Here is a 26,026-nt window from a genome sequence, read left to right on the forward strand (position 1 = left end):
AAATTGGTGGTGGGAGTTCCCGTTGTGGTTCAGCAGTAACGAATCTGACTAGTTTCCATGAGGATGAGGGTTTGATCCCTGGCCTTGCTCAGTGGGTTAAAGATCCGGTGTTGGAGTTCCCGTTGTGGCTTAGTGGAGATGAAGCTGACATCCATGAGGATGCAGGTTCAATCCCTGGCCTCACTTAGCAGGTTAAGGATCCGGTGTTGCCATGAGCTGTGGTGTAGGTGGCAGACGTGGCTTGGATCTGGCATTGCTATGGCTGTGGCGTAGGCCGGCAGCTGTAGCTCCGATTGGGCCCCTAGCCTGGAAACCTCCATATGCCGTGGGTGCGGCCCTAAAAAGACCAAATAAATAAATAAATTGGTGATGCTGCTCCAGGCTGCTGGATTGAGGAGGATTCTGAGGCCTCCATGATTAGGAGGATTGGACACTGTGATCAATTTGATGCCGAGCTTGACTTCTAGGTTTCTGGCGGTCATGGTGGATGGGGATGCTGTTTACCAGGACGGGGAGTCCTGGAGGGGCTCAGGTTAAAGAGAAAGATGAGGAATTCAGTTTTGACGTGTTGAATTCGAGAGGCCCATGTGACATCTGGGTCCGGCTGGCAGTTGGGTACATAGACCTGCCCTCTGGAAGAGGGGGCTGGACTGGGAAATGGACTTGTTGGTGGGGGGGTACATGCGGTAGTGACTGGAGAGGATGAGAACTCCCAGGAGGAGAGTATGGTGGAGCTGAGAAGAGGAGGTTGGGCAGAACCCCTGAGAACACAAATTTAATCTTCTTCGTTACTCACTGTCTCTGTCTCCTGCCCCATGGATATGATCTTATCAATAGACACTAGACCTCAGTTTCTTCATCTGGTAAATGAGAGTAACGTCTTCTACCTCTATTGCATAGTGTGATGAAGATCAATTGATTTCTGGTGAAACATGGTGGATTGAACAAACATATTTACTACTCATTCTTCTGAAGCCCCAGGAAGATGCTTGTAAATTGGGACAAAGAGTTTTGACCAGTAGGACAAAAGGAAACAGACGGAAGATGGCAGTGATGAAGTTTTGTGAAATGATGGCAGTGGTGAAACTGAAATGCCTGTGGACAAGTGGCAATGAATTTATTTTTATTTACTTACTTATTTGATGCCTGCACCCACAGCATATGGAAGTTCCCAGGCCAGGGACTGAATCCATGCCACGGCTGCAGCCTACATGGCAACTGCGGCAATGCCAAATCCTTTAGCTATATACGCTCTATATAGCATTATACATTAGGGGTTAAATTTTTTTTTCTTCTTCTTTTTGTCTGTGCCCTTGGCGTGAAAAAGTTCCCAGTCCAGGGACTGAACCTCCACCACAGCAGTGACCCAAGCCACAGCAGTGACGCCGGATCCTTAACCTGATGCACCACTGGGAACTCCTGTGTGTTAGTTATTTTGAGAAAGGAGAAAAAAATCTTCCAAATCAGTATTCAGGAACATGTGAGTGGGTACAGTGAAGGCAGCCTGCTTGGAGCACTGGGCTTCCCCACCAGCTCTAGTTTAGAATCTTCATGGTCATGAGCCCATCTCTCCTTCCCTGCACACTGTTTTTGATTTTTAGGGCTGCACCTGCAGCATATGAAAGTTCCCAGGCTAGAGGTCAAATCAGAGCTGCAGCTGCTGGCCTACACCACACCCACAGCAATGCCAGGTCCGAGCTGTGTCTTCAGCCTACACCACAGCTCTCAGCAATGCCGGATCTTTGATCCACTGAGCAGGGCCAGGGATCAAATCTGCATCCTCGCGTATACTAGTTGGGTTCGTACCACTGAGCCACAATGGTAGCACATTGTGAGATCCAGCTGGACATGATTGTGACACATAATTTAGGATCAGAACTGCCCTAGAGAACCCAGAACACAGAGAACGAAAAATTGGGGGACATCCCGTTATAGATTATGGCCAGCCACGAAAGCAGGGTGGAGCAAGACAGTGCCTGTTCTGTGACCTTCACAATATCAGGACCCCCATGAGCTCTTCATTTGCGGATGATTGACAAGTCTGTGTGGCATTGTTTACTGCAGCAATAGCCTCCTGCCTGGACATCTTCGTTTTGCTATGATAGTTGACTTCTGATACGTATACTGTTTTACACAGGTACATTACCTTTGGCTAAGAGCTAATAAATCTTCGTTATGAAACAATTTTTGGCCTTGCGGTTAAATGGAGAGAGAGACGGCGAACCTGAGACAATGCCACCTGCCCTCACCTGACTGACCCACGCATTTTGAAGATTTCCTTCAGTTACAAGGGGAGCCTCGTCATACCAGCACCCATGCACCACTTGGTCTTTGAATATCAAAATACATTGCAGAGTAATTTTTTCAAATCATGGAAAACAATATAATAACATTCTGCAAAGCTTACCAAAGAGAATAAAACAGGGAGAAAATCATCCTTAATCTCAGCTACCCTAACATAATGACTAGCCTTTTACTCTCGCCTTCCAGTTATTTTACAAATAAGTATTTCGTATGATTCTAATAACAGTATTGATGGCAGTTGGGTAAACTTTTTATGTAACCCCACATCATAATTGTTGTACAGAGTGATATAAACCTAATTATTATTATTATTTGGGAGGGGGGGCTGTGCCTGCAGCATGTGGATCAAACAGGCAAGGGATCAAACCTGTGCCAGAGCAGAGACCCTGGCCATTTCAGTGACAATGTGATCCTTAACCCACTGTGCCACAAGAGAACTCCAAACCCCATTTTTTAAATAAACTTTTAAGTTTGTTTGTGTTTTTGTTTTTGTTTTGTCTTTTTGTCTTTTTTCTAGGGCCGCACCCACGGCATATGGAGGTTCCCAGGCTAGGGGTCCAGTCGGAGCCATAGCTACCGGCCTACGCCAGAGCCACAGCAACGCCAGATCCGAGGGGCGTCTGCAACCTACACCACAGATCACGGCAACGCTGGATCCTTAACCCGCTGAGTGAGGCCAGGGATCGAACCCACAACCTCATGGTTCCTAGTTGGATTTGGTAACCACTGAACCACGATGTGAACTCCTTTTTTTTCGTTTTAAATTACTCAATTTTATTGCATTTATAGTTGTACAGTGATGATCATCACAACCCGATTTTATAGCATTTCCATCCCAAACCCCCAGCCCATCCCCCCACCCCCCAACCTGCCTCATTTGGAAACCATAAATTTTTCACTCTGTGAGTCAGTATCTGTTCTGCAAAGAAGTTCATTGTGTCCTTTTTTTTAGATTCCACATGTAAGTGATAGCATGTGATGTTGGTGTCTCATTGTATGACTGACTTCACTTAGCATGATCATTTCTATGTCCATCCATGTTGCTAAAAATGCCGGTATTTCGTTCCTTTTTATGTCTGAGTAATAGTCCATTATGTATATGTACCACATCTTCTTGATCTACTCCTCTGTTGATGGACATGCAGGTTGTTTCCATGTCTTAGCTATTGTATAAAGTGCTGCAATGAACAATGGAGTGCATCTGTCTTTTCAAGTCATGGTTTTCTGTGGATAGATGCCCAGGAGTGGGATTGCTGGATCAAATGGTAATTCTATTTTTAGTTTTCTGAGGAATCTCCATACTGTTTTCCATAGTGGTTGCACCAAATTACATTCCCGCCAACAATGTAATAGGGTTCTCTTTTCTCCACACCCTCTCCAGCATTTATTGTTTGCAGACTTTTTGATGAGGGCCATTCTGTGAGGTGGTACCTCATAGTTGTTTTGATTTGCATTTCTCTAATAATGAGTGATGTTGAACATCTTTTCATGTGTTTTTTGGCCATCCGTATGTCTTCTTTGGAGAACTGTCTGTTTAGATCTTCTGCCCATTTTTTGACGGGGTTGTTTGTTTTTTTTGGTATTGAGCTGCAGAAGGTGTTATAAATTTTGGAGATTACTCCCTTGTCAGTCACTTCGTTTGCATATATTTTCTGCTATTCTGTGGGTTGTCTTTTCATTTTGTTTAGGGTTTCCTTTGCTCTGCAGAAACTTTAATTAAGAATAAACTTTTAATTTTGAAATTAGTTTCAATTTATAGAGAGTTGCAAAGATAATAGAATTCTTGAATACCTCTCACCCAGTTTCTCCTCATGTTAACATCTTATATAACCATGATACATTTGTCAAATCTAAAAAAAATTTAGCTAGTGCTAGTACTAAGTAGTAGAAGTATGATATGATCCAATAAATTGTGGGCTGTTTGGATTTCACTTGTTTTCCCACTAATGTCCTTTTCCTGTTCCAGATCCCAAGACACCACCATGTGTTTAGTCAAGTCTCATTTTTAATGTGTGTATACCGGTCCATCCCAGTAATGTGCTGTTACTGACCTAGTCCACTGTTTCTAAATATTTATATTGTCTATGACTTTTCCATGTCACAAGCGATTCTCTCTCTGAAGAACATCTTCATGTGAACAGGCTTCTCTTCTTTTAAGACTTTTTTCCTCATGACAGACTGTAATCCCACGTCTGAGAGTCCAGGAGAAGGAACGTGCTTATGACTCTGGATATTGCTGCTCTTAGCCAAATTGTCTTCCAAAATGCCTGTGCTCATTTATACTGCCATAAGTAATTTTTTGAAAGTAGCATATTTATGTACCCCTGTCAGCATTAGTTACTATCACTTAAATATTTTGGCTAATTTAATAGGTGAAAATGAGATCTCAATTTGAAGAATTTGTATTTATTTGATAACTAGCAAATATGAATATTTTGCCACGTGTGTTTACCAGCTATACTTTCTCTTTTGTGAGTTGTCTGTATTTTATTTATTAGGGTCTGAATATATTTTTTCTCAATATGTATGAGTTTTATAATAAAGTTACCCCTTGGCCGGTCATTTTGCTGCAAATTATTTCCCCTTTGATCTGTCATTTTGATTTTTTTCCTTTTGTAGTTTTTGAGGAGCATCATAAAGGTTTTATGATGTAGAATCTATCACTTCTCTTTTGATTTCTTTTCTCTACCTCTTTTAGGCTGAGAAAGGTTTATCTTCAAAAAAATCAGATTCTAAAATTCAGTTCATTTCCAGAGTTTGATTTTCCATCTTTAACCATTTGACTCATCTGGGATAGTTTTGGTATTTGGCCCAAATGTCTGACCTGGCCACCTCTCCCGCACCAGCTGCAAATGACCACACCACCTACATCAGCAGCAGGAGCAGCTGTCTCAGAGGCCCTAGATGAGTGGATGGCACACAGCCCCTTCCCTGTGCTGCCAAAGGCAGAATCCTTGGGGCTTTCCTTCCTCTCATTCACCACCCACATCCACTCAGCCATGGTGCCCTAGTGTTCTATTATGTGGTCCTTCCCCAGACTCTGAGGAAGCAAGTGTACCGCTTCCTCTGCTTGGGTTGCTTCTCCAGCCCCACTTTACCTCTTTCCTACTAGTCTGTCAGGTGGAGTCAGGGTGTGTCCTTGCCACCAGAGTGTTCCATACTTCTTAAGCTCATCACACCCAGTTGTAATTTCCTGCTCACCTGTTTGCAGTCCCTGTCTCTCTGCATTATTAATGTAGTTTCACCACTAAGCCAATGTCTGATAAACATAGGAGCTCAATAAATATTTGTTAGGGCTGTGAAAGATTGAATAAATGAATTAATATAGACATGAAATAGAAGTCACACCCAGCTGTGTCCCAGCAGGAGTTGATTTGAATACCTTCCTAGAGAATATGAACGTTAAAGGCCATAGTTTATTGGAATTCAGGCTTTTTATGGTACCAGGATATCATGGATACTGTGGATTGATTTGTTCACCAACATCCAGTCATGCAAAGACTGGAGAAATAAAAACATCTCCCCAGTTGCCTTGCAGTCAGTCTTCTGGAGGTAATTAGGTTCCAACAATTAGATGGTACTTATGGAAGCCAGGAGTGGGATGAAGGCCACTTTTTGGCTGCTCTGTCTCCTGCCATCAAAGCAAGAGATATAAAAAGGCCATCAAAACATGAGAACTCATCATTCCAAGTGGTTCACTGTCACTTTTGTGTGTGTCTGGAGGCAGTTGTGGTGGCAGTAACGGCAGGATTGAGTGTGAAGGCAGAGACTTCTTAGTTTTGAATCACCACTATAGCTAGGTAGCTAGTTATCATCTGTCTACCTATTATCTCTTGCCCTCATCTCTTAATGTATCTATAAAATAGAGTAATGGAGACTCCTGAATTCCATTCCCCTGGTCTTTCCACCAATTTCAGAACCACCTTTCTGCTTAAAATACCTAGACTGTTTTCTGTACTGAACCACAGCAGATACACGCGGTAGGACTGGTTCCCAGTCATTGACCCAAGTTGCTTGCCTTGATCAGTAGTATTTTTCCCAAAATAAAGAGAGTGTTGCTCTTCCTAAAACGGGATTGTGCCTACTGGTTATTCTACGATTCTGTGAGGGTTCTGTAAGTCATTTCTACTATCTTCCTCCCATTCCCAGCTTCCTTAGTGAGTTTGTTAACACAGGCCTCTACTCAGCATTTAAGCTGGTCAGTAATAAATAATCGTACAGTTGGACTCAAAGGTAAAACTTCACAGGAAAAAATATATGTAAATGATTCAGATCTTTAACATATTAAGAGATTTTTTAAATCAGTGAGAAAAAAATTAACCCATATGAAAAATGTCCAAAACACATGAATGGAGGAAGACACATAGCCAAAGAAGATATGAAACTATTCATCTTTTTTTTTTCTTATCAATTTAGCAAAAAATTTAAAAGAATACTCAGATCTGATAAAGATGTATTCCTATACTGGGCATTCTTATATACCTCTGTAAGCTTCTAAATTGATTCATTCTCTAGATGTAAGTTTGGTTACACTTATAAAGCACTTTAAAATATTCATTTTCTTGGATCAGTTGTTTTCAGCTGGAGTCAGTTTTGGCCCCAGGGGACATGTGTCAGTGTCTAAAGATGGTTTTGTTTTTCACAACTAAGGTTGGGGGGTGATACTAGCATCTAGTGGGTAGAGATCAGGGATGCTTTTTAACACCTTTTGTTTTGGGGGGGGGGGCTGCACCAGAAGCATATGGAGGTTCCCAGGCTAGAGGTCTAATCGGAGCTACAGCTGCCGGCCTACGCCTCAGCCACAGCCATGCCAGATCCTTAACCCACTGAGTGAGGCCAGGGATTGAACCCCCAACCTCATGGTTCCTAGTCGGATTTATTTCCGCTGTGCCACGATGGGAACTCCTGCTTCTTAACATCTTACAGTGCACAGGAGAGCCTGCACAAAAGCTATACAGCCCCAAACATCAGTAGTGGGAGTTGAGAAATTCTGTCTTAGAACGTATGAGTAAGTGGAAAATCAAAATAGTCTTCCATTTGTTAGACTATGTGCTCTGAACAGGACAAACCTAGTTTCTGCCTTCCTGAAGAATTATTTAAAATAACACAATATCGGAAATAAATTGTGTCCAACAGTAGTGAAATGTGATACACTGTAAATTTTAGTCCATGCATTATGTGAAAGAGCTAACAGACATTAAAAATAATTTTTTTGGTCTTCTGTCATTTTTTAGGGCCACACCCACGGCATATGGAGTTTCCCAGGCTAGGGGTCAAATCGGCGCTGTAGCCGCGAGCCTACACCACAGCCACAGCAGCATGGGATCGGAGCCACATCTGCAACCTACACCACAGCTCACGGCAACGCCGGATCCTTAACCCACTGAGCAAGGCTAGGGATCGAACCCGCATCCTCATAGGTACTAGTTGGGTTCTTTAACTGATGAGCCATGGCAAGAACTCCAAAAATAATTGTTTCCATCAGTAAATGCATACTGTCAATTTATGTATGTATAATATATGTTAAGTGGAAAAAGATTTAGAATCATTTTATAAATGTATATATATATTTATTATATATATTAACACAATAAATAAAAATTAAAGTTACCTATGCATTATATAAATAAAAATATGTACATATGTGAGTATATATATCTTTCAAAAATTTGCATGTAACCAAAAGGAGGTATACTCTATTAAAATATTGCCAGGACTTATTTCTGAATGATGGAAATTTTCATGTGAACTTTTTCAATTTTGAAATCTGAGTATGTTGTTTTTATAAAGATATAGTTTATTATTTATAACCATAAAATTATTAAAGGTAATGATAGAGCAAAACCTTAGAGATTCCCTAACCCCATTTTACACCAAACCACATTTTTGAAACATTCTGCAATAAGAATATACAAGCCATATAAACACTTATGTCTATATAACATATGTATAAAACATATGTATATATATATGTTACTGAGTTTAAAATCACTATCTTGCTTTGATATGTTCCAAGCTCCTAGAGTCAAGCCTGGGTGTTTGGTCTCTGCTACTTTGAACCTCCCTTTGCTGGACCTTGAGGTTTTAGGGGTTATGGAAGGGACCGTGGGCCATAGCTGGGCTGATTCCCTCCCACTGGCTGGTTGGGAGGTGATAGCAGAGGTCTGGTGAGGTCAGCTGATGCAGATGTGGCAAACTGGAGAGAGGTCTGCAGTTTTGGCCTGAACATCATCTCTAAGTATGCTCTCCATCTGTAAGTGCACTCTCTTCTATCTTTTGGAAGTATACTCTAGGGGATGCATGGAGCTTCTAACACCATCTCTTTTGTTTTGGGGCAGGCAAGGTGGGGCCACCTCTCGATATCATACTGGATGCATTGAACTGCACAGCTTTCAGCATCCAGTGGAAAATGCCAAGACATGCTGGGAGCTCCATCATGGGCTATACTGTGAGTACCCGGGCACAGGGGTTTCAGTGGGTGTGTTGGGGTAACCATGCCTCCTTTCCTTTTTTTTTTTTTTTTTTTGGTCTTTTTTAGGGCCACACCCATGGCATATGGAAAATTCCCAGAATAGGGGTGAATCAGAGCTGTAGCTGCCAGCCTACGCCACAGCAACTCCAGATCCGACCTACGTCTGCAACCTACGCCACAGCTCACAGCCATGCCAGATCCTTAACCCACTGAGTGAGGCCAGGGGGCAAACCTGCATCTTCACTGGTACTAGTCGGGTTCCTTAATGCTGAGCCATGATGGGAACTCCTTCCTTGCCATATTTGCTCCTTCTGTATATGGCTTCCTGACATCACCCCTCCCATGTTAGGCTGTGAAATGAGAGATGTTTCCCTTTTAAGGGCATTTGTAAGGGCCCCGAAAGGCAGTTGGCTCTATTGTTCAGGGATGGGAAAATATAAACTCAATAGAAGACATGCTTCCTGCTTTCCAATGGCCTGTAGTCACATTTGGAGACCAAAGCAGAAACATGGGAAATAGTAGGGCGCTACTGTGGAATATGTTGTCAATAAGGACAAAACATTGTCGCATCCTAGTGAGAGTAGACAGGCAAAGTGGACGAGGGAACAGAGAAGTCATTCCTACCTGTCAGAGGTTACACATCAGCCTGATTTCCGTTCACTGAAATGTTGTCTTTGAAGAGTGTTTTTAAAAATGAGCCACCTTTTTAAAAAGAAAGAAAAAAAAAAACGTGAGTTCCCCCTGTGGGGCAACAGAATTGAATCTCTGGAGTGCTAGGACACAGGTTCAATCCCTGGCCTGGCACAGTGGGTTAAGGATCCTGTGTTGCTGCCACTGTGGCATAGGTAGCAACGGCAGCTTGCATCTCATCCCTGGCCTGGGAACTCCATGTGCCATGGGGCAGGCAGGAAAAAAAAAAAGAGTCAACTCTTACAATTTAAGAGACTTGTGGTAAATATTTGGGAATATCCAGAGAGGGCAGGCCCACCTTTCTCTGAGGCCCCAAGCCCACTCAAGCTGAGCTGTCTGCCAGGATGTAAACCCCTCATAACACCTCAGACCCATCACTCCTTCCTGTCTCACCTTCACCAAGGGAGAGCAGCTGTTTATCGTGGCCCTTGTCCTGTTGTCATCTTGAAGTAGAGAAATGTTTTTCTGGACTCAGGTACAATCAACTGTGGGAAACTGAAAGATTACCTAAGAAAGCTGTGGTTTGGGGAAAAATACTAGGATGGGGTCCCGCCCTCTCCGTCACACTTTACTCTGCATCTTTCCCAGGTCTTTTACTCTGAGGTCGGTGAAGAGAAAGCCCTGCAGGAGTGGTCCCACACTGTGCCACTGAGCCTGGATGCCCCGACCACTGTGAGTACCTCCATCCTGGTGGCACCCCCAAAAGCGCACCCCCAGCTGGCATGTCCCTGATATTCAGAAGGATTTCTGATTTGGTGTATATGTGCGCCGCTGTATGTATAACCCTAATAACAACCACTGGCGTTTGTATAGTCCTTTGGAATTTAGAACATCTTTCGTGTCTGTAACCCCATCTCATGCATCCGTATCCCCAGAAAGGCAGCCGTGTAAGGAAAAGACTTCTGGCATAAGCGCTTCCATCCTGGTCTAGCCAACCCCTTTTATCCTGCAGAGAAACAGCTATCTTACAGCTGTTTTTCTCCCCTTTTTTTCCTCCACAAAATTCAATTCTGATTTTTTTTGAAATCCCAATAAAGCTTTATAATTAAATATGACACATTCGTATCTTCTCAACTGCCTGGAGACACAATGCAAAAGAAAATGATGCAATTTGAAATGTATACTCAACCGATGCAAGTTGTTTATTTTTCTTCTGCAGCCGGCATCCTGTCCTTCCACTAACCAAGTGTGGGCTCTTCATCTATTTCTTTTCTGTTTCCTGTCAAGGTCTCTTGGGGTGAATTTCTCTGCCTTAGGCATGTTCTTTTTTCTTTTCTTTCACTCGCCTCCTCCTTCCCCACTCTCCTACAATTCTTCTACAGGCTAGAGCCTTTTTAATTGCTCTGCAAGGAGTCGGCATCAGTGCCCCGAGTACCCTAGCCGTAACGGTAGTGGTGGTGGAGTTGGTGTTTGTAGCTCCCATTTAGTAATTGCCTGCTGGGCTGGTGCACCTAGAAACTTGCTTGTCATCTGTGATGAGTACCTGTCACTTATTAAGAGTCTGTTACCTGCCAGGCACTGTCCCTCATGCTTTACTTATGTTTTTCCATTTAATCTTCACAACTATCCTGTGACCTCATTTAACTGACAAGGATGCTGAGACTCAGGGAGGTGAAGTAAGAGTCCACTGTAAACCCAGGGCAGACTGGATTCTGCACTCTGCTCTGGCTATTTTTACCAAAGCTCTCATGACTCGAAAAGAAGAGCTGCACATCCTCAGCTTGTCTGTATTTTGAACGCCACACATGTATTCTCAGCCTTTTGCTTAAGCACCCCTCATGTGCCTCAGGGGTCCTCAGCCCCAGCCTCTGTGCTTTTACTCTATCCAAAGAGGGGGACATTGGCTTGGCCCCATGACGCCATTCCTGGTAGAGGTTCCATCTCCGCTTGACATCACTGGAACTTTCCACTAGCCCCTGGACCTCACCAAGGGGCTGGCACCGTCCCCAGCAGTGTCCCTCAGCTGCCCAGCCTCCTGTCCTGCAGGGAGTGTGGGTCACAGCTCGCACTAGAGCAGCCTGGGCAGAAAGGGCACAGTGCTGGTGACAGGGGTCGTGGAATCCGCACAGCGCCTTTGAGATCAAGGTCCTGCCCCGTCACATGACCCGGGGGCTGACACGCTGACATCTCTGGGAAGGGCCAGAGCAGTGCAAACAGAAAGCAGAGGCCCAGGCTGGGCAGCCCCCGTGGGCTTCCAGACCACCTTCCTCCACTTACAGGTTGGGTAACTTTGGCCAAAGCTACTTAAACTGCCAAAGCTTCAACTTTCTCCCATGCAAGGGGTATGATAATTATGGTCTTGTGAGCCGCACATAAAATTATTCATGTAGGAAGTTCCCGTTAAGGCTCAGCGGTCACGAATCTGACTCGTACCCATGAGGATGCACGTTCAATCCCTGGCCTTGCTCAGTGGGTTAAGGATCCAGTGTTGCTGTGAGCTGTGTTGTAGGTTGTAGATGTGGCTCAGAGCCTGCATTGCTGTGGCTGTGGTGTAGGCTGGAAGCTATAGCTCTGATTTGACCCCTGGCCTGGGAACCTCCATGTGCCATAGGTATGGCCCTAAAAAAAAAAAAAAAAAGAAAAATTGTACACATAAAAAAGCATTTGGTAAAATGTAAAGAAGCTGTGTAGATGTTAGGTGTTACTCCTTGAAGATCAGTGCCTTTATGTTAAATATATTCTCTCCATTAATTACACCAAGCTACTAGAATATGCTACCAAATTATGCCATCATTTGATTACCTCGCTGATTTCAACAAACCTTCATAGTTGCTGCTGTTTGCTCAGCACAAGATAACCCATGGTCGCTGTTCCTGGGCAACTTTTGGTCTTCCTGGGCAAACCGTGTTCACACTGATAAAGCAATTAGAGACCAAATGCCAATTACAGGCCACTTCATAGACAGACTAAGGTTTTTGAAGAGGGGGAGATTGGTGTAGGAATGAGTGGGCAAGGGGTAAAATTTGGGGCTGAGAGTTGAAGCAGGGGCAGTTTCTGAAAAGGCAGAGAGGGAGGGGAATTCAAATCTTTTGACCCAAAGGAATGAATGCGCGTGCGCTTGTGTGTGTGTGTGTGTGTGTACATGCGCGTGTACATGTGTGTTTGGGCGGGGGTGGGAGGAGGTGCAGAACACACAGGAGAGAGAGCAAATGATGACTAGACATAAAGGCGGTGAGCCACAAAGAGGGGAGGGGAGGGATCTGGTGTAGCAGAGTAGGCTCTGCATTCAGACGACTCACGTTCGATTCCTAGATGACAGCCACCCAGTTGGGGAACCTTACTGGGTTTCAGGTCCTGTATTGAAAAAACAGATTTGAATAGACCCTATGGGAGGAGCGTACCTGTGGTTCCCAGCCTGTGTGCCACGGTGCTCTAGGCTCTGCAGGAAACTCTCAGGGGCCTCGTGGAATATTTGAACTTTTCATGGGAAACAGCAACCTCTGTGTCAAATCTTGGGCATAGAGCTATTGAATAAATGGAACTAGGCGTTTCTTTTGGATGAGAGGTTCCACAAAGGTATTACTGAGATGCTAATGGTGCTGTGAACGGAGAAAGTTAGGGGATCTCTGTGCCTTATCACATCATCCTATAGCATAAGAATGCTGTGGGTGTTAAACAAGATTTGAGGGGGCGGTGGTAGAGCCCCCAGCACCATACCTGGCCCAGAGTAAGAGCTGAGCGAGCGCTCAAGAGGACTCACGTTGCCAAGGTGTGTGTTTGCTGCCCCAGGCTGTACCTGGCGGAAGGGCACCTACTCTGCGGGTTCATTTTCGTTTCTGCAAGCTTCCCTTTCTTTTTCATACTGTTTTGTTTTTTTCTCCTCTCCAGGGACGATTGGATCATCAGGTGATTTTTGTAAGTATGCTTTAGAAAAGTGCACCCCTTGCCCCAGCCCAGGACTCAGGAGGTCTCTTTTCATCAAAATGTTGATTTTCCTGCCTCCCGCTCATACTGACTAAAGCCCACGGAGCTGGCTTGGTTCTGATCGAAGCAGGGATGGTGGACCATACCAGGTGAATTTTTAATCATTGAGAAGGAAACTGCTTTTATCTCACTTGGCAGAGTAAGGTGAAGAACACTGTTTTTAAAGGTTGAAGTCATTGAAGCTCTGTTCCAAGCCCAGGTGGAAAAGATTGAAAAGGAGAGAAAATATTTATACTAGCGAGCACTACTGTGGGGGGAGCTTCCCCACTCCCCCCCACCTTTCTTTTTTCTTTCCTCACTTTTTTTTTTTTTTTTTTTTTGAAACAATTCCAGACCTTCTCAGTGAGGCAGGACCAGGTCACCTAAAGCTGGTTGATTGACTTTCTGGATTGAATGCCAACCAGAAGATTGGGTTGACACATGGCTCATCTGAGTCCAGCGAAGAAATGACCAAAATAACCTGGCAGATTATGTGGAATGTTCTGATGCAGTCTTTGATAATCTGCCGATAGAAAGGCTTCTGATTGGATTTGCGTTTGACACTTAGCCTTTGCTTAGAAGAACAACCTGCAGGTTTCATCTTGGGAAAATCAATAATAAAACATATCAGGACTGTTTGGTACATTTTTAGAGTTAGAGATAGAAATGGATATTTTACTTTATTTTATTTTTTTAGGTCATCATTTCCTTTTAATTGAATGGTAGTGGAATGAGGAATAGTTTCCATTGGAATTAGCAAGATTTTCCTAGATTTTATGAAAAAATAGGAAGTAATGCTTTAATGTAATGTAAAATCTTTAAAGAAATGTGATGAATTTTTTTTTTTTTTTTTTTTTGTCTTTGTGCTATTTCTTGGGCCGCTCCCACGGCATATGGAGGTTCCCAGGCAAGGGGTCGAATCGGAGCTGTAGCCAGAGCCACAGCAACATGGGATCCAAGCCGCGTCTGCAACCTACACCACAGCTCACGGCAACGCCGGATCCTTAACCCACTGAGCAAAGGCAGAGATCGAACCCGCAACCTCATGGTTCCTAGTCGGATTCGTCAACCACTGCGCCACGACGGGGACTCCTTTTTTTTTTTTTAATTTTATTTTCCTACTGTACAGCAAGGGGATCAAGTTAAGAAATGGATATATAAACTGGTGGTCTCCACACTTTTGGATCAGGCATATCCTTGGTGAAGAAATGTTTGAACATGTACCAGTATATGTATATTTATGTATTTATTAATTTTACATATGCTGCTCTACTAATACATTATGCACATTAGAAAATCCCACAGAATTTTAAAGGCGGGGGAAACATAGAAACAGCAAGTTCTGGAGTTCCTGTCGTGGCGCAGTGGTTAACGAATCCGACTAGGAACCATGGGGTTGCGGGTTCGGTCCCTGCCCTTGCTCAGTGGGTTAACGATCCGGCGTTGCCGTGAGCTGTGGTGTAGGTTGCAGACACAGCTCGGATCCCACGTTGCTGTGGCTCTGGCGTAGGCCAGTGGCTGTGGCTCCGATTCAACCCCTAGCCTGGGAACCTCCATATGCCGCAGGACTGGCCCAAAGAAATAGCAAAAAGACAAAAAAAAAAAAAAAAAAAAAAGAAAGAAAGAAAGAAACAGCAAATTCTTCTGTTTTTTTCTGACATCCAATAGATTGTCTGGGCCATCTAGTCCCACCACCATGCTTTGGAGGCCACTGGTCTGGCTGACCCAGAAGAGTGATTCTCTTTGGCTCTTATCCAAGGTCAGAGAGAGAAAACAGCCAGGAATCGTGAGGTTTGCATCTAGTCCCAGCTCTGTCCCTAGAGCAAGAGGAACCTGCTTGGCCAAGTCACTGAACTCCTGTGAGGCACTTTTTGACTATAAAATGAAGGGGCTGATTGTAATGGTTCTCAACTGGCACTTCCCTTATTCCCTATGGGCATATGCAGATATGTGTGGGTATTTGGGTGGACAAGCTTCAGGGATACTGACTCTCCTGCAATATGCAAGGTAAACCCATACGAGGAAGATTTGTCCAGCCCCAAAGCCAATGCTCCCCCTCTTGCAAAACCCCGGATGATATTCTCTAACTTTCCATGACCACTCAGGGAATGGAAATGCCTCCAACGCCTCCCTCCACTCTGGCCTGCATGGCCTTCCTTAGGACCTTTGGGAGAAGTCTGTTTGGAAGATGTTCCTTTTCTGTTTCCCTGTGCCTTCTATCTAACAATGCTAAACAGTCCCAACTTTGACTAAGGCAACTAAGACCTAGCCTTGACTTGTAGCATCAACTGTGAAGTTGAATCCAAGGTTACTAGCTACCAGTGAAGGGTATTTTAGAAGAATTACAGAATTTCTACATTGAAACTTTGGCCCAGAGAAGTTTAAATGGCATCCCCAAGACCACACAGCTACTGTGGCTCCTAGTCCAGTGCTCTCTCCCCCCTTCGTGCCTCCCCTCAGCTCTGCTCACTGAATTCTAACCCCAGCTCACCTCACCCCTGCCGCAACCCCATATAGGAGCTGAATGGCAAGACTAGTGAACAAGACACCGTCCAGCTTCATTTCTGGAAACAATGACCAACCTGGGTTTCCAGCGGTAGGAGTAAAGTAGGGTGTAAAAGCGGGTAAAGGTGAGGTCTGATTCAAAGTCAGAGATTTAAGTTCAGAACCTTACAACATGGTTTCATCATCACAAGGTGAACAGGGATTCAGTTAAGAATAGCCCCGTCTTTGCAGAGGCTCCTCAGCTATCCAGGTTGTTTTAGTGCATCAGGTCAAGTACTAATTAGGATGAAAGTTTAGAAGTCCCCAAACTCAAAGTAACAGTGATCCTAATAAGATATGCATTCATGTTTCCCCCATGTAACCATGTAGATATAACCACTTTAAGGTGCTTTTGGTGGCTTCCCTGTGCCAGGATTCTTCCATTGTTCTGCCAGCCCTTTTGGCCTGCCTCACCAGGGTCCCAAATAGCTCACTGCCACATCCACATTCTAGCCAATAGATGAGGAAAAGAGGAAAGCGAACACATCACTTACTATTAAGGGATAGTTCAGAAATTTCCCTCAGCATTTTTGCTCTCATCTTGTTGGACGGAATGTAGTCACATGGACACACACAGATGCTAGGCATTCTGGGAAATGTAGTCTTTGAGTAGCCATGGGCCAACTGAAATATACAGGGACCTATTAGAAGAAAGGAGAGAATGGCTACTAGAGGACCAAGAATCATTCTTATCACAGACCATGAATGGAGGGAATGTGTCTGCAGACACAGAAGAGGCAGTTGGACATCTGAAAAACAAGGTGCCAGCCTGAGACTTAGATGTGCTCTGTCTGGGAATCAGGCAATTGAATGCATGTTAAGTTGTGCTTTTCATGAGGGAAACCAGACCCACTGTTGCTCCTGAGAGTAGTAGTTCTATAAACTCTTTGGGTCCAGTTTCATCGTCCGTAAAATGGGGACAAGACTGACATCTCAGGGCTGTTGTGAGAATTAAATGTGGCATGGGTGTGCAAGTGTTTTATAAATTCAAAAGTAGAGTGTAAATGCAAAGTATTGTTTGGTGATACAATCATAAGATGAAAGTTTGGTGTTTCTGGTGGTCTCTGAGGGAGGCAAGCGTCCTGGGGAATAGCTCACTTGGTTGTAAAGTGGTTTGAGCTTTCTTCTCGGGCTCAATGAACTAACTAGCTAGCGTTCCTTTTTTCTTCTATAGATATAAATTCTCTGATCATGTGACAGCCACCGGTTTTGTTAAAAGACAAAGAAGGCAACTTTTGGAAGGGGTTTTGTATTTCGGAAAGGGATAGATAAATACAAAGTAGGGTTATTTTGCAGCAATGCACCTAGGTTTGCTCTCCCCACCAAAAAAAAAAAAAATTATGGGAGGGGCCAAAGAAGACTGGAATTCACTTGGGCCTCTACTCCAAGAAAGCAATTTCTCTTACTTTGCTTATCACCGTCTTGTGCAGAAAGACATCCAAGAGAGATATGTATTTTGGCTTGTTTTCAGACTTCCACAAGGCAACAAAACACTTTGTTTTTCTACTTTGAAAAGCCTGTATTTAGCACTTTATCTAGTTTGATGCAAGGCTGAAGTAGTGGCCATCAGACATTTAAGGACAGAAATAGAAAAATTGTGCAGCATTTTACTAAAAAAATTGTGCAGCATTTTACTAAAGAATTCGAGGGTTATCACAAGTCACACTATTCTGAGGGATTTCATTTGGGAGGCGTGATGTCAGAGGAAGAAGTGACAGTTAAATCATTGAATCCAGCCCCTCTTTTTTTTCCCTCTTTTCTTTTTATGGCTGCACCTATGACCTATGGATGTTCCCAGGCTAGGGGTCGAATTGGAACTGCAGCTTCCGGCCTACACCACGGCCACAGCCACACTGGATCTATCCCAGCCGCATCTGTAACCTATGCCACAGCTTGTGGCAACACTCTATCCATTACCCACTGAGCCAGGCCAGGGATTGAACCCGCATCCTTATGGAGACTATGTCAGGTTCTTAACCTGCTGAGCCACACAGGGAACTCCCCAATCCCTCTCTTTACGACCCCATTTGCTCAGTCCCCTTGACTCCCTTATGCTAACCTACCAGCCCCTCAGCTCAGGAGAAGAAGAAATAGTTAGCTTCCCAGAGGGTGACCCTCTACCCCTTGGAATATCCCTGGGCTAAAGCTAGCAGTGATTTTCCATATGTAACAAAAAGTTTAGTTATTTTTTAATCTACCTTAAGAACTTCATTGATCACTTTTAAGTTTCTGATATATAAATTTCTATATTTTATAGATAAAATAATCCAATCTTCAGTGTTCAGGATAAGTATTTCTTGTTGACTTAAATATTACTTAATTTTTTCATATATGTATTATTCATTTAGTCCCTGGGAATTCCTATTGTGGCTCAGCAGTAACGATCCCAACTAGTATCCATGAGGACCCGGGTTCGATCGCTGGCCTCACTCAGTGGGTTAAGGATCCGGTGTTGCTGTGAGTGGTGGTATAGATTTCAGATGCAGCTTGGATGCGGCATTGATTTAGCCCCTGGCCTGGGAACTTCCATATGCCATAGTTGCAACCCTAAAAAGAAAAAAAAAAAAAAAAGAAAGAAAGAACTTGGTCCCCGGAGTCTATCCCACCTTGCCACTTAACACGTAAATTACCTTGAGCAAATCATTAACTTCAGAGGTTAAATTTTCTCCTCTGTAAGCACAAATAAGAGTGATACCTACCTCATAGGACTGAGAAAGAATTAAATCAGGGCTGTATGTTCCTGGAACAGAGGAAACAATAAATGGTTACTAATGGTAGTTGTATTCGGTATTGGCTTATAGCTAATATCTGCAATCATCCATGAAACCACATCACCACTGCCATACTTTATGCTGCTTAATGACGTCACAAGAGGAAAGAATCCTAAAGCAAAGGCGTGTGAGAGCATTGGGTGGATTCGAAAGTGTCTTTCTGCTGCCACCAGAAAAGCCTGGGAGTGGCAGTTGGGAGAGGGGTAATACACCCGCTACTTCCAGCCCCTTAACCACCCAACTTGACATGAAACCAGGGGACAGATGGTAGACCTAGGATGCACAGATGCAGAGAATTAGACCAGGGATAAAGGGCAGGGGTCAGGGAGCTGTGAAAGCAGGTCCATCTGTTCAGCCAAGACCCCTTGTGCAGTTACATGTAGGATGGAACCAGGGGAGAGAGGAAGGAAGGAAAGCTAGGAGACAGACACCTTCTTGGAGGCTGGAGAAATAGCTCAGGCAAGGAGTCAAGGGAAGTGGAAGAAGGGGCAGGTCTGAAGAAGATGTGGAAGTGGCTGAGGGGGAGGTGGGGAAGAGGACATCAGCCTTGTCTATGGGGTGATGAACTCCACATCTGGGACAGAGATACAGATGCTCTTCATCCAGTAGGAGGGGTCAGGAGGAGAAGCTGGTTCATGATGAGGCTCTCTGTTTATATCAGACATCTTGGCTTGATTTCTTTCTTTCATTCGTTCCCTGGTTCATCTAATCATTCATCCAAAAGCATTGTGTGAGCATTTGCTACATGTCTGATAATGCTATGCTAAGCTTCTGGATGCCAGAGGAATAAGAACTTGCTTCCTGTTCTCGAGTGGGTGGGAAGAAGGTGACCAATAAACAGACAATTACAGTAAAAGGTGAGTGTTGCTGTGATCGAGGGACACCAAGGAAGCATCGAGGAGGGCGCCTAACCAGACTGGGGGCTGCAGGTCAGAGGCATGATGTAATGTCTCAGCTGAACTGAGTCATGAAGGATGAGCAGGGTGATCCAGGCAGGAGTGGGGAGAAGGGCATTTCATGTAGAGGGGGCAGCAGGTTCAAAGGCCCAGAGGCAAGGAATTGAATGGCATAAATTTGAGCCCTGCCAAGTCCTTAAGTATGACTGGAATGTAGATTGCAGGAAAGGGAGGTGGCACGAGATGATGCTGGAAGGATAAACAGGGGGACGCAAAGATGCTATTGTAAGGGGCAAGGGACACGATCAGATTTGGGGTTTTCCAAGATAACTCAGCAGTGGAGTCCAGATTGGACGTGTAGGAGGTATTGGTGGCCAGGAGAGTCAGAGCCGTTGTTATTATGAGGACTTGGACTTGAATGGCTGTGAGGATAAAAATGACATAAACAGATTCAAGTGTTATGAAAGAGTATTGATGGAATGATGGTTAGGGAAGAGGGGTGAACACAAAGAGGAAAAAGCCCAGAATTTCTGGTTTGGGTGATGAGAGAGAACATACAAGGTGAAGCACTTTTTTGGTTCTGTTTTTGGTAGTTGAAGGAGGCATGATTAGTTGAGTTTTGGTTATGCCGAACTCGAGGTGCATGGTAGTTGTTGGGTAGAGAAGTTCAAGAGGCAGCCACAAACCCATGTCTGGAGATGAAGAGACAGGTTAGAGCTGGAGATGGTGGGAGCTGTCACATGAAGATGCCAGAAGCTAAGAGAATAGTCGACGAACCCACCTAATCAAGGCTACAGAGTAAGGGAAGATGGTGAGGGGTGAACTTCTGGGACAGACCAACACCTAAGGAGCCAGCAGAGAATGGGGAGTGGGTGGAGGATTGGGGGAAGGAACAATAAGAGAAATAGAAGGGGACCAAGGAGGAGCAGTCTCCGTTTCTAAGGGAACCAGGAGATTTAAGAAGCAAGGGGGGAGGGATAAATTAGGACTTTGGGGTTAACATATACATGCTATTATATATAACATCGATAACCAACAAGGACCTACTGTATACACAGGGAGCTCTACTCAATATTTTATTTTATTTTATTTTTATTTAATTTTAATTTTATTTTATTTTTGTCTTTTTGCTATTTCTTGGGCTGCTCCCGCGGCATATGGAGGTTCCCAGGCTAGGGGTCGAATCGGAGCTGTAGACACTGGCCTACGCCAGAGCCACAGCAACTCGGGATCCTAGCCGCGTCTGCAACCTACACCACAGCTCACGGCAACGCCGGATCGTTAACCCACTGAGCAAGGGCAGGGACCGAACCTGCAACCTCATGGTTCCTAGTCGGATTCATTAACCACTGTGCCACAAAGGGAACTCCTACTCAATATTTTATAATAACCTCTAAGAAGGAAAAAAAGAAAAACTCTGAAAGGAATCTGTACATGTTACTGAATTGCTGTGTGGTACACCTGAAACTAACACAACATTGTCAATCAACTGTACATCAGTTTAAAAACAAAAAGAGGAAGAAGTAAGAGTGAGCAACAGGATGGAAAGCTGCAAACAGTCAGGTAAAGATGGAGCTATTTCCATTGGGTTGACTGCGGCGTGGTTGTGATGACTTTCGTAAGAACATCTCAATTGTGTGTGGTAAGGAGAGGCCACAGGAGCAGGCAGAGTGAATAGGAGCAAAGGAAGTGGAGACGACGGCTTCCAGAAGGGGGTCTCTGTGCTGTGGAGGCAGGGGCGCATGCGAAGTGGGGGCATTATTGATTGTTTTTTAAGCTGAGGGTGACTTGAGCACAGGAAAGACTTACAGAAGAATCAGGCAGATAAGGATGAGGATGGAGGACAGGAGAAAGAGAGAGGATGGGGAACAGACGGCCTTCAGAGGCCAGGAGGGGAGCCACGCTCTAAACCAGTGGTTCACAAACCTGGCTGCCCACATCAGCATCCCCTGGAGAGCTTTAGACAAACTGACGCGTGGACCCTGCCCCCCAGAGATGCTGATGTAAGTGGTCTGGGGTGGAGTCTGGGCGTTGGTATTATTGTCAATCTTCAGAGGATTCTAATACGCTTTCATTGTTACAGTATTCGATAATTATTGGTTGAATCCTTTTAAAAGGTTTTGTCGACCAGTGGATTAGTTCTCCTTAGCAACAGTGCATGTTTAATCATTTGCTGAGGATGTTGTGAAGAAATACAAGACAGGAGCCCTGCTCTCAAGTGGCTTGCAATCCCATAGGAGAAATAGAAATAGTAATATATGTCAGTGCTAAATTAGTTGTGCAATACCTGCTAGGGCAAGATCAGGTCCAGTGTCACAGGGAAGATTTGGGCCTCAGAGAGGAGGTGGAACCTAAATAAGCAGGGACAAGGAGGGCTTTCACATACCTAAGGCAATACTCATTACAACCCTGTTTCTCGAGAACATCCTTGGTATCAGCTACTTTATGTACACTATCCCAAATATTATAATGATGCCAGATAGTTCTATATCATCGCCATTTTATAGACAAAGAAAAACAGGCTCAGGCAATTTAATATTGGGGCTGCAAGTGGCCAAGTCAGGATTCAAGCCCAGGACTGATTTTTTAAAAAAAGAATGTTTGAAGTATAGTTAATTTACAATGTTGTGTTAGTTTCTGCTGTATAGCAAAGTAATTCAGTTACACATATACACATATCCATTCCCATATGAGTTATCACAGGGTAGAGTTCCTGGTGCTATACGGGAGGTCCCTGTTGACTTTCCATTCTATATACCATTGTGTGCAAATGCCATCCCAATCCTTCTCTCCCCCACCCTGCTCTTCCCTTTTGATAACCATAGGTTTGTTTTCAAAATCTGTGAGTTTGCTTCTGTTTTGTAAATAAGTTTATTTGTATCATTTTTTAAGATGCCTCATATAAGTATTATCATATGGTCTTTGTCTTTCTCTATCTGACTTCACTTAATATAATAATCTCTAGGTCCATCCATGTTGCTCCAAATGGCATTGTTTCATTCCTTTTTATGGCTGACTAATACTCCATTGTGTATAAAGCCCCGAACTGATTGATTCCAAAGACGGTATCCTTTCCACCACAGTGTCCTGGGACCGATGGGACCTAGGCTCCCACTTACTATTTAACACTGTAGCCTCAAGATGGAGCAGTCCTCTTCAGCTGGGGCTTTCTGGTCGGGACCTTTATGCAGGTGAAGTTCACACACACACATCCATCATCAGTCCTATGGTTCCAGCAGCAGCAACACTTGGGAACTTCTTAGGAATGGAAATTATCAGGCCCCTTCCCAGATTTACTGAATCAGAAATGTTGGGGGCCAGGTTCAGCAGTTTGTTTCAGGAAGCCTTCCTGGTAATTCTGATAAAATTTAAAATTTGGAAATCAGGAGTTCCCATGGTGGCTTAGCAGAAACGAATCTGACTAGCGTCCATGAGGATGCAAGTTCCATCCCTGGCCTCACTCAGTGGGTTAAGAATCCGGCATTACCAAGAGCTGTGGTGTAGGTTGCAGACGAGGCTCGGATCTGACATGGCTGTGGTGCAGGCCAGTGGCTGCAGCTCTGATTCTACCCCTAGCCTGGGAACCTCCATGTGCTGCAGATTTGGCCCTAAAAAGACAAAATGAATGAATGAATGAATGGATAAATAAATAAATAAAATAAAATTTGGAAATCAGGAGTTCCCATGGTGGCTTTGCAGAAACGAATCTGACTAGCGTCCGTGAGGATGCAAGTTCCATCCCTGGCCTTGTTCAGTGGGTAAAGGGATCTGGTGTTGCTGTGAACTGTGGTGTAGGTTGCAGATGAGGCTCGGATCTGACGTGGCTGTGCCTATGGCTGTGGCGCAGGCCAGCAGCTGTAGCTCCAATTCGCCCTGCAGCCTGGGAACCTCCATGTGCCACAGGTGCAGCCTGAAAAAGACCAAAAATAAATAAATAAATGTTGGAAATCAAAGTTTGAGTCTCTATGGATATAAATCAAGACCTCAGTTTGCTGTTGTGGTTAGTCCCCCAGGATCTTGATGTGTAAATGGAAAGGAAGAGCTGGAGGAATTCAGCCCTAGAAAAAATTGTCAGCTGAATTTCAGCAGCCTGGTACTCTGATCAAAGAACTCAGATGTTAAGAGCAACATCTGATACGGTGAATGAGTTCCAATCTTAGGGCAGTGTATCGATTACAATGAAAGGGTAAGTCTCGAGTCTTGGGAAATATGTCCTGGTGCTTTCCTCTTTGCAAATTAAAAAATGTGACCAATCCTAGAAGAAGCAAGACAATCTCCTAAGCAATTCTGCAGGGGCCTCGAGATGCAACCCTCATGTAAATTGTCTGGTTTGCCTCAAAAGCACTTCTGATTCTTGACACATTTCCTGTTTGGTCGTTGACAGGAGGAAGTGATTGGAAATTTGAAACCAGGCACTGAATACCGAGTGAGTGTGGCAGCTTACAGCCAGATGGGCAAAGGGCGGCTTAGCTCGCCTCAGCATGTTACCACTTTGCCCCAAGGTAAAATGCGTTTAACTCATTAGTCCTAGGAAAGTGATGGGTGTTATTCATTCTTTCCTTTACTCCACATATATCACTGAGGACCTGCTAGGTACCAGGCACTGTGCTAGGCTCTGGGAGTTCAATGGTGAACCCAAACAAGCAGTCTCTGCCCTCTCAGAACGTAGCGGGGTGAGTCAAGACATTATCTAATTCATGTGCAGCCACAGATAGTGATAAGCGCTTCCTGTGTTGCTGTACGATTTTGCCTGTAAGATCAGATGTAGGAATGTGGTAAAGATTCTCTGAGGAGATGTCTGGGTGGAGAGCTGATGAGTAAGTGGGCAATAAGGAGGTGAGGAAGGGGAGTGGGAGAAGAGATTGTATAGGCGGCCGGGGGGATCCGACAAAGGCTCATTGAGGTGGCGGCTGCCCTGGACACTGGGGACAGAGGTGTCTGGAAGACATCGTTGCTCACAGGAGCTCATTGTGGAGGGAGAGGCAAGTGGTAGGCAAGCAGCTGCAGTGCACCTGAGGTCTGCCCGGCTGGCTCTGGTGCACTCAGAGGGATCGCTCCCTCCATCCCAAGATTCAGGGAGGGTTTCAGGAAGAATTGTATCTTTGGCTCAGAGTTGGAAAACTGCGTAGGATTTTGCTAGGAAGAAAAGGCAGGGAAAAAGTGCTTCTGGCCAAAGCAATAAAGTAAAGACAGGTTGGAAGATGTGAGAGTCTGGGTATGAAATAGTGACAGTAGTTCCCTTCAGGTGGGGTCATCTTACATCTTTACACAGGAGGGCATTGTCCAGATATCCTGCCATTGTCTGTACTCTGATGATGGGAGGAGGTGGGGAGACAAACACACACACACACACACACACACGAGAATTGAAAGCTAAGCGACAGTAAGGCTAAGCGTTTAATTTGCCTTGTAGGTAAATATCAATTCCAACATGCAAACAGAGATGAAAGGTTGTTAGGAAGTGGGACGTGATTGAATGTTTTAAAGGGTACGCATCAGTGTGCATCCCAGGGTCAGTGATCCGGATATAAATTCTTTGGGTTTCCAGCCAACGGTGCTTGGGGAGGGAGAGAAGCCCAGCTCTCATTGACTCAAACCTTACATGAATCCAGTTGTGATTATTTGTGCGTGTTTATTTTGTTCGGGGTTTGAGGCTGTTCTGCACAGAAATGTTTAGGCTATAGAAAGAACACTTGTTTATATATTTTATACACACACACACACACACATATAAAACCTCTCCAGCAGCAAAGACCAGAGCCAACTGTAGTTATTTGCTATCCTGCCTAGATTCCTGCCTGCCACCAGCAGCACCCCAGCAGCCGCATGTCACTGTTGTTTCTGATTCCGAGGTGGCCCTATCTTGGAAACCTGGAGAAAGTGAAGGAAGCTCCCCTATTCAGTACTATTCTGTGGAATTCATCAGGTAAGTTTGTGGGTCACATTCTAAAGCCAACAGTATTGACCTCAGGTATTCAAGCATGAAAGAAGTCTCTACTGCGTGCGTATTTAGGAGACGGCAAAGGCTTGGAGACCTGTGTTTGTATTCTGCCTTGGGCCAGCACCTGTCCCCACTCCCCTTTGGTGGTGGGTCATCTGGTAAACCTGTCCATCCTCATCTTACCTTTTCCCCATTTCCTTGTCACAGTCAGACTTTCCTAGGCTCTGAAAACTCCCAAGGCACTGCTACCCACAAGCCTGCCTGCCTGCCTTTCAAACTTGAAACTTGCTTCCCTGGCTTTGAAACATTATATTTGAAGTAAATATTTGATGGTGACTTTTCTCAAGGGAGGGGGAAAAAAAATACTTTAAAAACCAGTATGATTCACTGTTTCTTTTGCGTCCATACTGCCGTGGGGCAGTTGTCTTGGTTGGATTTCAGCTTTTTTCTCTCCTCTACTCCTCCAGTTCTTGTTTCCAGCTTATCAGAGGGTAGGAGAGTGATT

The 26,026-nt window shown here is 44.4% G+C and overlaps 1 protein-coding gene across 5 annotated transcripts in view; it reads left to right on the forward strand.

The window, feature by feature from the left end:
• EGFLAM (EGF like, fibronectin type III and laminin G domains) overlaps window positions 1-26,026 on the forward strand; it is a 203,776-nt gene that overhangs the window by 62,546 nt on the left and 115,204 nt on the right. For 3 of the 5 annotated variants that reach the window (XR_014831186.1, XM_085002114.1, XM_021076641.2), the window contains exons 2-5: window positions 8,643-8,752; window positions 10,055-10,138; window positions 23,965-24,082; window positions 25,371-25,506. Coding sequence is in view for 4 of the 5 variants with exons in the window: in XM_085002114.1 (XP_084858240.1) it covers window positions 8,643-8,752; window positions 10,055-10,138; window positions 23,965-24,082; window positions 25,371-25,506 (448 nt within the window). In the remaining variant the exon portion in view is untranslated. Of the gene's footprint in view, window positions 1-8,642; window positions 8,753-10,054; window positions 10,139-13,294; window positions 13,322-23,964; window positions 24,083-25,370; window positions 25,507-26,026 lie in introns of all 5 variants that reach the window. The other 2 variants (XM_085002112.1, XM_085002113.1) reach the window with 1 other exon arrangement.

Source organism: Sus scrofa, chromosome 16 (assembly GCF_054392235.1).
Source record: "Sus scrofa isolate SSC_HxYL_T2T_F1_AM1 chromosome 16, Sscrofa_HxYL_maternal_Yorkshire_Landrace_v2.0, whole genome shotgun sequence".
Classification (NCBI taxonomy): Eukaryota; Metazoa; Chordata; class Mammalia; order Artiodactyla; family Suidae; genus Sus; species Sus scrofa.